We start from the raw sequence: 12,891 nt of genomic DNA on the forward strand, positions 1-12,891 counted from the left end.
AGAAGAGTGATTGAAACATGTTTTTGAGTTAGTTTCTATGTTTCCGTCAAAGACGGATATAGTTTCTATCACGTATTTACCCCACAAATACAGCCAAGTGCTAGTTTGGTAAAGCTTCACTTCCTAATTCTTGAGCTTCACTCTGGGTGATTCTAGTGTGGGAGCAAGGTGGGAAGCAGTTAGAGTGAGTCTTTTAGCTCTCAGCTTATAGTGTAAATGAAAAAGTGATCCTTGTTAACTTCCTGTTAAGATATAGTTACATATTGATAGAGCTCTACAAAATCCGATTGAAGGAGCTGAGAGCACAGCTCTATCAAACAGACCTAACCTTTGTTCCGTCACTGCAGTTTCTTGTTGGAAACAAAGCCCACTGGGCCTCATACTGAGTTCGAAGTCCTAAGCAGCGCCTTCTCGGCCTACGCGAATTGAAGTGCGTCTAGAATGGACATACATGGCTAATCCATGCCGCCTCTGCTTGTAAACATTTGCTTCCAGTGATCCACATGTTTCAGGGGAGGAAAATTGGACAGTTCCCACAATATAACTATGAACAAGGCAACCAAACGGTTGATACTAATCATCATTTTTATTTCTTTCTAGCGCACCCAACGTGGATTGCACTGCAAGGCATCTTTACAGTAAATTATCAAGATATGAACGGAACCAATTTATTCTTTATCAGCCTGTAGCCCTATACATTAGTATGAGACCTTTTGCTAACTAATCATTTCATTTCTCGTATATTTCTTAGCTGGTAAAACTTCCCTACAATTACAGTGTGGTCCACTTACGACAACCCCAAAAATCCTCCTTCCGACCAAAGATCGATGCGCCAGTTAGCTGAAGAATCTGCTGTTTACCCCAGCCCTGTACAGATGCACAGACTCGGGGCCACACGCAGAGATCTTAACCTCAGTGTATGCGGGGACGAAGATAACATCACCTTCCTTTGCCTTTTCTCCATTTGACATAGAATCCAACTGAATCTTGCCTTCCCCGGTCATTACGAGAAAGATGGATGGACCTGGTACCCGGGATATGACAACCAGTTCACCTGGAGGTACCAAGCAGCAATCGACCTCAAACTCGTTAAATGGAGGGGTGTAGCGCCTTACGTGTGGCTGCACAGGAACTCCGCGCAAAATTTCTGGGAAGGCCTGAATACAAAAAAAGACCCACAGTAGATCAATTAAAGAATAAATCACAAAATCATGACAGTGGCACAGAACAACTAACTGATCTCTTGCAAGATTAGTTTGTTTGATTAGAAAAAACTAGATATCAAGGATTTTTCACTAACTCCTAACACCAAAGAGAATATGAGCTTGGTACCAACTTTTAAGGTTCATCATAAGAAAAATGATCCATGGATAACACTTTAACAGCGCACTGAATTCTGAAGCATTTGCTCACTGGGAGATAGTAAACAAGAGAGAGGTACTTGCCAAGTAAAGTACTTATGGAACAAGTAAATATAAATGGAGAAATATACTGTATATGAGAAACAATAGTAACAATGACACTCACCTGTTTGTATGTTAGCATTGAGCAGAGAGTTTGCACATCTCTGTATTTAGGTGTCAAACCAGCACGTACAACGTTGTCTGAAGTGGCCATAATTTCAATGCATTCCCCAGAGAGGTATGCATGCGGTTCATTGGCACCAATATAAAGGGCTTCACCAGGACTGAGCTTGACATAGTTAAAGAAAAGTGCTGCTAGAACTCCAACATCGTCTTGATATTGTCTCTCCAGGGACAAAACCAGCTGTTCTTTGTCTGTTAAGGTCCTAATCTGAATAGAGCAAGACATTGTCATTCAAAGACACAATCGATGGCTTCTGAATAATTGTTCATCAGTTTTTTGCAAAAATGGCAAGGTGTGGATGGTACATTAGATGATATACTGATATCACACATTCTTTTTTTTGGAGAGAAAGGAGCCCATTTGTCTAGTTGCTTATCAGTTATCGCCATTCAGGTATGTTTTTCAACCAGAAGAAATTGCACTGGACACGTACATTTTAATTATTGCAAATACCAACCTATACTTCTAAAATATGGCAGCTTACTGCCTATAGATTCAATTTAGTGCATATTTATTGACATTTGAGATCTGCTTGTAAAATTTTGCTGGATGCCTGGATAACTTTACTTAGTGTGCCAAACAAAAAAAAAGTGATGAAATGTCAACTTCAAAAGATTAGCTGGCCATAGGACAAAATAGGAAATGCATAGGTGCTGCCAGTGCAAATTTGTCTGTACTGCAACAGAGAAACAAAAAGGATAATGCATGCATATAAAAATGGCAACATGGGGTGCTTGTAGCATGGAAACTTTCTAGCTTTCAATCATTTACTACTATCTGTTAGTAGCATTGCAGTTTCCAATGTCCCAAATGAAAAGATTTAACATTGGAGGCTTTGTGATCAACGACAACAACTTGTTAATTTATGCTAAACATGTGTCTTTTGATTTTAGATACAATGCCACGGCACCATGTTAACCACTTTTTTTAGGAAGCATCGTGCTAGTTAATATCTGTTATTAAATATAAATGTGTCTTGACCAACATAATAATTAGCGTTGCGAGCAACAGATCACCTTGTAAGCTACGTGCAAGCTTAGCATTATCTCATCTTTACATTTAACAAATGATACCCAAGTTTAGCACTTAGAATTGTGTCGATTGCAAGCTGAGGTGGAAGCTTTAGTGTAACTGTGCACTCATTTGAGACAACAGCTCTTCCATGCCTCTTGGGAGCGTTGCAACAAGCAACATTTCCTTCGCTTACCAAAATGAGAAGTCCTAATTTTCCAAAGAACTTTGCCAATTCATCTCCAGGTGAGCTACCATCTCTCTTACAACTATAACAATAATAAAAAATGGTTCTAGTCAATATTCTTCTGCTGATAGGTGCACTGGGTATACTGAAGGGTGCATATCTTCTTTTTTAACGCAATGAAGAGTGCATATCTAGCCTATCTCAAACCTTGTGCATACCAATCCCAACATACAACCCTCTGAGTTGTCCAATTATAATATCTATAACGATTACTGTCTCCTTAACCATCCATAAGTTGCAACAAGCCACAAATCAGACATCTCAAGGTATGACCTCACCTACAGGAGCATTTCAGAAATGGGAAAGCATTCGAGCAAGCAAACACTAGAAGTATTTAAGGGGCTAATATGTTTTTTTACTATGTTGCCATCTCTATAGCTCAATAGCTCTAGAGTGGTATAGAAACCAAGGAACCAGACCCAACATATCTAAACAACCTTTTCATCATTTAAAAAGTTTCAAGACACATGGTCAAGAAATTTTTTTGTCCGTGTCGAGTTAGGTGTCAAATGTGGCCTGCTACCATGACCTCTACTACAGCTCGAGGCCGAAATGTTTCCCAAGGGTGGGGGAACGTTATGGGGTGTCAGCTAAGGTGCCTAGGGCCCATAGGATTAATTTAGAGGGATTTGACCAATTAGAGATATGATTAGATACGGGTGAATTATAGATAGAATTAGATATGGTTTGTTAGGATTTGATTGGACCTTCCTTAGGTGATCATAAATCCTCTATATGTAAAGGGAGGTGATGTATTAGAGAAGCAAGAAACGCAGAAGAATTAATCACCAAGTCCCCAATACTCTAGTCCCCCTCCAAGCCAACTTTGCCCAGCTATTTTCCTGGCCTAAGGATCATAACCTAGCTCAAGAGTGGTATAGAAACCAAGAAACTAGACTCAACATATCCTAAACTTTTTTCATCGTTTCAAAAAAATAAGATCTTTTCAAGGCACGTGATAGGACTTGATGCCCTACCGGAGTTGCTGCGCAGGTTATAGGGGTGGAAGAGGGGAGGACGTGGTCTGTACTCTCGACGTCGGCGAGGGGCCGTGGCGGCGAGAGTGCGGCGGCTGCTGCTGCTGCAGCCCTAGAGCTCACGTGAGGGAGAGAGGGCAGGGACGACTGGCTCTCAAGGGAAGCCAGCAACTTAATTGTTGCTTTCCGCTTCCTTCCAATCATCCCAGATTACAAGTATTTATCCTTCCCTATAGACGCTATAATTAAGGAACTATATCTATCTCTAAGAAAATACCAAATAAGCGATAAATTGAGCCTCTAAGCCCCTTATTAGACCGGCCCCCTAGCCACTATTGGGCTTGCGCCTGACATAAGGGATGCCGGTCATAACATCTCTCCCCGCCTGCGCAAACAGCTCGTCCTCGAGCTGGAAGTCGGGGTAGACGTCGCGAAAATGCTGGAGAGGCTCCCATGTTGCGTCCTCCGCTGGCAGGCCGCGCCATTTGACAAGCACGTGCCACACGTCTCGCCGAAGTTGTGCACGAAGGGCGCGCTCCAGAGCTGGCAACAGCCGGCCATCCGATGTCGGCGGCAGAGTAGGAGCCGCTAGGGGATCACCTTTGTGGGGCTTCAGCAGCCCACATGGAAGACATCATACAGACGGGCGCCCTCCGAAAGCTGGAGGCGGTACGCCACTTGGCCGATGCGCTCCAGCACTTGGAACGGACCGGCGTAGCAAGGGCCGAGCTTCCCTTTGGCGCGGGGCTCGAGGGACTGGGCAGCGCGGTGGAGTAGGCGCAACCATACCCAATCCTCGACGGCAAACTCCCGGTCGTGGTGGGACACGTTGTAGTATTTCTTGGACAGCTGCTGTGCTTGGAGAAGCCTTTCCCGAATCTCCGCGAGCACCTCGTCGCGCTCCCGAAGAAGGCCATCCACCGTGTCCGTTCTGGCCAACCCGGCCGTATAGGACAAGATGGCCGGGGATGGCCGGCCGTAGACCACCTCAAAAGGTGGGGCGCGCAGTGCCGTGTGGAAGGAGGTATTGTAGCAGTACTCCGCCCAGGGCAGCCAGTCCATCCACGTTCGCAGCCGGTCACCTGTGACGCACCGAAGATACATTGCGATGACCTTATTGACCACCTCAGACTAACCGTCTGTCTGCGGGTGGAAGGCCGTGCTCATGCGGAGCGTGACGCCGGCCATCTTGAAGAGGTCACGCCACACATGACCGGTGAAAACCGGGTCCCTGTCGCTGACAATGGAAGAAGGGAACCCATGCAAACGAATAATGTCGTCGAAGAATGCACGTGCAACCAAAGCAGCAGAGTATGGATGGCCGAGGGCGATGAAGTGCGCGTACTTGGAGAATCTGTCGACCACCATGAGAATGACGGATTTACCGCCGACCTTGGGCAGGCCCTCGATAAAATCCATCGAGATGTCTACCCAAACCTGGGACGGGACGTCGAGGGGCTGCAATAATCCGGAGGGCTACAGGGACTCCGTCTTATTCCGCTAACACACGGTGCACTCCCGCACGAAATCTTTGACAAGAGCGCGGGCACCGGGGATGTAGAAGTCCGAGCGCAGGCGATGGAGCGTCTTCTGGACTCCCTCGTGGCCTACCGAGTGAGCCAGGAGGAGCACCTGATGGCGCAGGTCATCATAAGCTGGCACGAATATGCGAGCACCGTGGAGTAGGAGACCGTCGTCGACGCGCCAAGGTGCGGCCAGCGCGCCTTCCTGGAGGCGCTGAAGGAGAAGCTGAGCGTCCCCGTCTACTGCTTAAGCCGCGCGGATGTCGTCAAGGAGGGCGAATGTCGGCATGGACAGCAAGTGCACAGCCGCCCCTGAAGCAGCACCGTCCTCGACGTCGCGGCAGGACAGAGCATCCGCCACGGTGTTAAGTCGTTCGGGGCGATATTCCACGGCGAAGTCGAACCCAAACAGCTTACTGATCCATTGGTGCTGCGGCACGGTGGAGAGGCGTTGGTCCAGCAAGAACTTGAGACTGTAATGATCCATGCGGACCAAAAAGTGACGCCCCCACAGGTATGGCCGCCAGTGGCGGACGGCCTGGACGAGACCGATCAGCTCACGTTCATAAGCCACAAGCTTGAGATGACATGCAGCGAACGGCCGGCTGAAGAAGGCGAGCGGTTCATCGTCCTGGTGAAGAACCGCGCCGAACCCGGCGCCAGACGCATCATAGTCCACGGTGAACTGCTTTGCGAAGTCGGGCATCTGGAGTACAGGGCCTGTAGACAGAGCCCGCTTGAGCGCCTGGAACGACGTGTCCGCCTCATCGGACCAAGTGAACGCATCCTTGCGCAGGAGGCGAGTCAGCGGGGCTGCGATGACGCCGAAGTCGCGGATGTACTTCCGATAGTAGCCGACGAGGCCCAGGAAGCCGCGCAGGCCATGGGCGGACCGTGGAGTCGGCCACGACGCCACAGCGGCCACCTTGTCGGCGTCCATGGCGACACCGCCCGCTGAAATCACATGGCCGAGGTACGCCACCGAGGCCCCAAATGAGCATTTGGAGCGCTTGAGGAGGAGCCTGTGCGCCCGTGACGCGTCGAGGACGATGCTGATGTGCTGCAAGTGCTCTGCCCACGAAGAGCTAAAAATGAGGATGTCGTCGAAGAACACCAGCACGAACCTGCGGAGGAAGGGGCGAAGCACGTCGTTCATCAGGGCCTGGAAATCCATGGACTCCAAATAAAAGAGCCGTGGACACACATGGCCGCGCACATGCGGCTCGTCGCAGTTATAGCAGAGACCCTAGCGGCGACGCTCCAATTGCTCGGCTGGAGACAGACGGCTTAAAGGCCGAGCAGGGGCTGCCGACCCTGCTGTTGCTGGAATAGCAGCCGCGCCGGGAGCTACCGGAGGGGGCGCTAGGGGTCGAGGGGGCACTGGAAGACCTGGCTGCTGGGGTGGCCGGGCGCCACGTTGTCCTATGGTCGGCATAGTGGCGTTAGCCCGACGCTCGAACGCCTAGGCCAGATGCATGGCCGTCTGAAGGTCCTGGGGCTCCCGAAGCTCCACGTCGACTTTGATATGCTCCGGGAGGCCGCCCACAAACAGCTCAGCCTTCTGCGGGGCCGAGAGATTGCGGGCATGGCAGAGCACGGCGTTGAAGCGAGCCGAGTAGTCCTGCACCATGGAGGTGAACGAAAGGCGGGCGAGTTCGGACAGTCAGGTGTTACGAACCCCCGGCCCGAACTGCAGATTGCACAGCTCCTTGAAACGATCCCTGGTGGGCATGCCCTCATCCTGCTCCAAGGCGTAATACCATGTCTGTGCCGCACCAGTTAGATGATAGGACACGAGCCAGGTGCGATCTGAGGCGAGGGTACACTGCCCTCGGAAAAATTGCTCACAGTGATTGAGCCAATTCAGGGGGTCCTCGAAGCCGTCGTAGGTCGTAAACTCGAGCTTGTAGAAACGCGGAGGGTGAGAACCCTGAGGGGCCCCATGCGCGCCCTGGACGAAGGGCTCCGGCACACTGTCTGTGGACGGGGAGGCACTCACACCTAGGTGCCCAGGTCCGTAGAAGAGGGGGCCGTCGGAACCCCCATAGAAAAAACCATCGGCCTGGGGTCCCCCGTGGAAGACCACAGCGGCGGTAGTGGGCGGTGGCACTACTGATGTCGCAGCCGAAGAGGTCGCCATGGTGTACACCGGGCTGGTCGTCGAGGCTAAAGCCCACGATAGAATCGGCGAAGGGGAAGGCGGCATCCGGAGATGGATGGGAACGCCCGTCGTGCTAGAGTAGGGCATCCCATACAGCAGCACCGCTGGCAGGGTGGTCGCAGCCGGTTGCGGCGGCGACGGCAGCGGCGGTGGCGCGCCGGCCAGGTAGGACTGGATGACAGCCACCGAGCGAGTCAACTCCCCAATGGCGGCAGACACCTGATCCGGCGTCATCTGTGCCGCATGCTTCATCTGGGCCGCGAGCGCGGAGGCAGGTGGCAGCGGCGAGGTGGTGACCACCGCGGCAGCGGAGGTGATCGGCGGCGACAGCGGCAGATTGTTGGTGGGATTAGGGCCTGACATCTCTGATACCAGGTTGATAGGACTTGATGCCCTACCGGAGTTGCTGCGCAGGTTATAGGGGTGGAAGAGGGGAGGACGTGGTCTGTACTCTCGACGTCGGCGAGGGGCCGTGGCGGCGAGAGTGCGGCGGCTGCTGCTGCAGCCCTAGAGCTCGTGTGAGGGAGAGAGAGCAGGGACGGCTGGCTCTCAAGGGAAGCCAGCAACTTAATTGTTGCTTTCCGCTTCCTTCCAATCATCCCAAATTACAAGTATTTATCTTTCCTTATAGATGCTATAATTAAGGAACTATATCTATCTCTAAGAAAATACCAAATAAGCGATAAATTGGGCCTCTATGCCCCTTAACAGACCGGCCCCCTAGCCACTATTAGGCCTGCGCCTGGCATAGGGGATGCCGGTCATAACAGCACGTGTCTTAAGAAAAAGTAAGTCCAACATAAATAAACAACCAGAGAGAAAAATTTGATAGCAACATCCAGGATCTGATAAAATGTATGGAAGTTATTATAACTGATGTTACAACAAACTGTAGAAGCTCGTAGCAATTATAGGCAAAGAAAATCTCTCACCTTGCTGTCAGTATTCAGGCGATTGATCAGTTTTGCAACTGCTTCAGAAACCATGTCTTTACTTGCTGTCATTAGCTTAGCAAAAGCTGATTGCAAACTGGACTTTACTTCACTAACCCCATCATACTCCCTCATGTTCATCAGCTTGCCAGTATCTTCATGCCCAACTAGGCCTTCAATTTCAGGAACTGTCCTCAGGACATCCTTGAGCTCCTTCAGAATGGTATAAATGGTATGTTATTTATGATGTAACTGTTTGTGCTTTCCAGACTAGAAGGTCAAATAAAATAGGACATGTTTCCTCTTTAAGAAAGATAAATAAAAAATAAAAGGAGTGAGTATATAAAATGATCGCTCTATAACGAATAAGCTGTCCTACAGCTGGCTCTTTTCCTGGTATAATCAATCATTTATAGAATATATCTCATCCAGTATCCAGTATTCATTAAAAAAAACCATTCACAGTGGACTATGAAATGAAAGATATTCAACACCTGATGATAATGACGATAAGCATAAAAAAACAGAGCTCTGATAAAACCAAATATTATGTAATGACAAGATAAGGATTCCTAAATGACCCTGCCTGTATTCTCTACTGTTTAAATCTATACTCATGGCCACTGAAATAATAAAAGTACTGTGCCCCAGGGCTGGCTGCTTTTCAATAGAACAAGCATGTTTGCGCAAAGTGATGGCAGGTAGTGAATGAAAGAATATAGGTACAAAGAACCAAAGCTGAGGGACAGTAGTGATCAACAGTGGCCAAATACAACATTGAACTTAGAAGATGGTTTTATTAATCTTGGTTTTAGTTTATATCAAACACTACTATGGGTCATGCCTATATGTACTTTTATGATTCGCAGAAAAGCTGAATTTTTTTATTACTTACTACAACCAACTTTTAGACAAACAAAGGGGGGGGGGGGGGGGGGGGGGGGGGGGGGGGCAGCTATTACCTGTCAACATATTTTATCTCTAGATCATTCGGGTTTTTTTTTTTTTCTAACGTTGGATTGAAACCGAACAGTCCTTATTCACCCATTTCTCCTTATTCTACCATGCTTTCCTGCAACATATATTTAATTTCTCTACTTTGAACATTGTTTCTCTTAGACTGGAACATTACAGATGGGCCAAAAAAAATGTTGTCAAATAAATAGTATTTCTCAAATAAAAAAGTAGCCTTTTGTCCAATATTTTTTTTCCCTTTAGCTACGACATGTCCAAATATATATTATAAAAATGTGATTTGGAAAGAAGAAAAAATATGAGTGTTGTCCTGCAAATCATGTCATGACAGTTATGTGGGATAATCCTAGGAAGTTAGTTCCATGTCAATCTGCTTTCCCAACTTGAGAAAGCAGACACAATTGACATTATTGGTGCACATTATTTGTCTCATTTCTTTCTTAAGTAGGGAAACCCATTAAACAAAATTTCTTATGTCAGCTACTCAACAGAATTTTCTTATGCCCACTACTAGTAGCAGCTTAAGGTATCAAAAGTATTGTTACAACTGCACATCAAGAATACATATACCAAACCATAACGTCTCCCAACTAATTTATTCACGAGACCTCAAATGATAGATTTCCTTCATCTTAGGTCTCAGCCGCCCAAACATCAAACACAGAGAAAGAAATCATCTTGATTCTTGACTACAGTTATAGCAGATCAAAACCAAGCGAGTTGTAGGCTTTTAAAATAACAAGTTGGTGCCAAATTTGAAGAAGCAATCGCGTACTTTACTTTCGGTCTTCTCATGTACATTTGAACTTGCTAGCCGATGGTTCAACGACAAACGGTTGGCTGAGAAAACAAATAAAAAACTCGGCGACCGAGAGCAGAAAAAGAAAATAAAAAACTAATTCAAGTTGTAAACACGTTACCTCAATAGCGGCAAAGCCGCAAAGCGCCCGGAACTCCGTGATGGCGATGGCCATCTCCGGCTTGTGATTGTCGTCCTTGTAGGTGGACGGCCGCAGCGCGTGCAGCACCTCGGCGAGTTTCTTGTCCGGGTGCGCCTGGATCGAGAGCGCCTTGGCCACCGACAGGACCTGCAACCGCGAACGGGAAGCCAAGTCAACCAGCATTCGAGACAGCAAAAAGAACGCGATGCAAATATTGCTATTTAAATTCCATATATGAATCTAATCTGAATTCATCCAAGGCACGGAACCGTTCGTCCACGGCCAGTCGTAGTACCTTGAAGAGGAATGGGAGGTCGCCTCCCCAGTGCGCGGTGACGGCAGGGCCGAGCGCGTCGGGGTTCCGCGCGAGCCAGTCCCTGAGGAGCGCGCCGTCGCCGAGGAGCGTGGAGGGGCCGGACGGGTGAGTGCCCATCCACAGCTCGGCGTAGGGGCGGGCTGGGTCGGGGTTCTGGTCCGCGAGGCGCGCGACGAGGGAGGCGGCTCCGCGCTGGCCCCACTCGTAGTGCTGCACCGCGCAGCGCAGCCGCAGCAGCCTTTGCGGCGGCGCCGGGGTGGCCTCGGGCTCCGGCGGAGCAAGCGCTGGTGGGTCCTCCATTGGGCGGGGATTTCAGATGGGTTTGAGGACGGTTGGAGCGAGGGGGAGGAGCGTTTGGATTTTAAAGGGGAGGGAAGAGGAGGCCGCGGGCTGGCGGGCGGGTCGGCGGCGGCACAAGGGGGAAGACGACTCGCCCGATGCGGCGTGGCAACTGAATTGACCGCGTCAGTTGTCCTCCGGTTCGGAGTCATGCGTTGGCTACTACTACTAGGCTAGCTGTGCCTGTGATGGGCCGGTGGTGGGGACCAGTTTGTCTCCCTCTTCTTCTTCTTTGAATTTGAAACAATTGCCTTCTTCGTTTCTTATAAAAGGGGCCGTTTGACCGGGCTCTTGCGTGCTTCCGGCTCTGAAACTGCAGGAGCACTGTAGCACACAGAGAAGCCAGAGCCGGGAAGTTAAGGCTTCACTTTATTAGTGAAGTCATTTTTTTTTTTTGTTTTAGCTCTACGAACAGTTCCACCGGTGAAGCTGAAGCGGTTTTAGTAAATCGTTTGGTAAAATGGCTTCCCTGTGAGAGCATGTTTTTAGGATCTTGGAGGAGGAGCCGGGAGAAGCCACTTTTTTTTTTGCTCCATCCCACCCCAAATTACTGTGAGAGCATGTTTTTAGGGCTTCACAAGTGAAGCTATTTTACTTTACCCCGTTTGGTAGAAAACGGCTCCTGAAGCCGGTGGAGAAGCCCTACCAAACGGGACCTAAATATCAGATGGAGCCGGAGTTGTTAGGAGCCCGACCAAAGGGGCCCTAAATCGCTTTTCCTGCTTCCGCATCGATCCGGATGTCTAAACATTCGATAATCTGTGACTCAAAAAAAAACATTCTATAATCTGTTTTTAGTGTTAATATAGATCATATTTATATCATGTTAAATGAGTATTTGAATCCATTTTTATGATTATTTCTATTTGCGGAGGTTCAGGGCACGGGTTTATGGCGTGCGCCCGTGCGTAAATGCGCCGGGCCGGAGGATATCCAGGCCTCGTTCCCTTTGAAAAAAAAGTGAACCCGATGAATAGTATTATTTTCATCTTATTTGGTAAATATTGTCCAATCGTGGACTAACTAGGCTCAAAAGATTCATCTCGTGATTTCCAACTAAACTGTGTAATTAGTTATTTTTTTTTACCTACATTTAATACTCCATGCAAACGGCTAAAAATTGATGTGATGAAAAAAAGAATGAAAAAACTTAGAATTTAGATGGCATCTAAACACGGCCCTAGAGACCATTCGCAAGTCGGGATTTTTGACTGCGCGCGCGTAAAACCGCTGCGAAGTGCGAACTGCTAATACTTGACCGGCAAGAAGAATGAGACTGATGTTAATCTTGATCTCTACTCCGTACTCGATTACGGTTACACAATCCGATCACAGGTATAATAGTGGTAGTTTCTTTTGTTAGGTTTAGGATAACAACAACTCCCATCTGATTCATGTTCAAAAATAAAACAAGATATTCGGTATTATCTATATCCGTGAAGAACAAAATACCATCTAAAACATATATTTATGACTATTAACAATATAAATGATAATTATTTTAATATGACTTAGTTTAAAATATTTAAAATTATCTCTATGGATAATATGGCTAATCATAAAGGTTAAGTTCAATTTATGATAATTTAAAAACTTATGTTTCTGATAATTTAAAATATTATTAAAAACGTATATCTATGATTTATTTAAATATTATAATTAATGATGTGTAAAGGTTAAGTTTAATTAACTCTAATATGACTAATCATATAAATTTTAAGTAATTTAGTTTATATTTATGAATTTTTATATATTTAAATTTATTATTATTGTTCATATATTGTGATTTTTACATATTTATCTGCACTTCTATTATTATTTATATATTTGACTATTAATACATATGTTATTTTAAGAGTTGTCTTTATCTACCATTGCTATA

General features: G+C 47.3%; 1 protein-coding gene across 2 annotated transcripts; it reads right to left on the reverse strand.

Annotated features, from left to right (window-relative positions):
* Positions 1–545: 545 nt before the first annotated feature.
* LOC136461862 (mannose-6-phosphate isomerase 1) lies at positions 546–11,103 on the reverse strand. 2 transcript variants are annotated; one of them, XM_066461192.1, is made up of 7 exons: positions 10,650–11,103; positions 10,334–10,501; positions 8,439–8,651; positions 3,059–3,123; positions 2,795–2,867; positions 1,528–1,794; positions 546–1,157 (listed from the first exon to the last, which is right to left on the reverse strand). In XM_066461192.1, the coding sequence occupies exons 1-7, from the start codon at positions 10,968–10,970 to the stop codon at positions 837–839; spliced, it is 1,428 nt and encodes a 475-aa protein (XP_066317289.1). In that variant the 5' UTR covers positions 10,971–11,103; the 3' UTR covers positions 546–836. The 2 variants fall into 2 exon arrangements, with proteins under 2 accessions (XP_066317289.1, XP_066317288.1); XM_066461191.1 differs by lacking the exons at positions 2,795–2,867; positions 3,059–3,123 and having other exon boundaries at positions 10,650–11,089.
* Positions 11,104–12,891: the final 1,788 nt, after the last annotated feature.

The sequence above is a fragment of the Miscanthus floridulus genome, chromosome 6, assembly GCF_019320115.1.
Source record: "Miscanthus floridulus cultivar M001 chromosome 6, ASM1932011v1, whole genome shotgun sequence".
NCBI lineage: Eukaryota > Viridiplantae > Streptophyta > Magnoliopsida > Poales > Poaceae > Miscanthus > Miscanthus floridulus.

Bases quoted from the DNA above. Each gene is read 5' to 3' on its own strand.
- LOC136461862 (XM_066461192.1), bottom strand. From the start codon at position 10,970: ATGGAGGACCCACCAGCGCTTGCTCCGCCGGAGCCCGAGGCCACCCCG. The intron at 10,502-10,649 runs GTACTACGACTG...TCGCGGTTGCAG, and splicing joins ACCTCCCATTCCTCTTCAAG to GTCCTGTCGGTGGCCAAGGC. The intron at 1,158-1,527 runs GTGAGTGTCATT...TTTTGTATTCAG, and splicing joins CAATGCTAACATACAAACAG to GCCTTCCCAGAAATTTTGCG.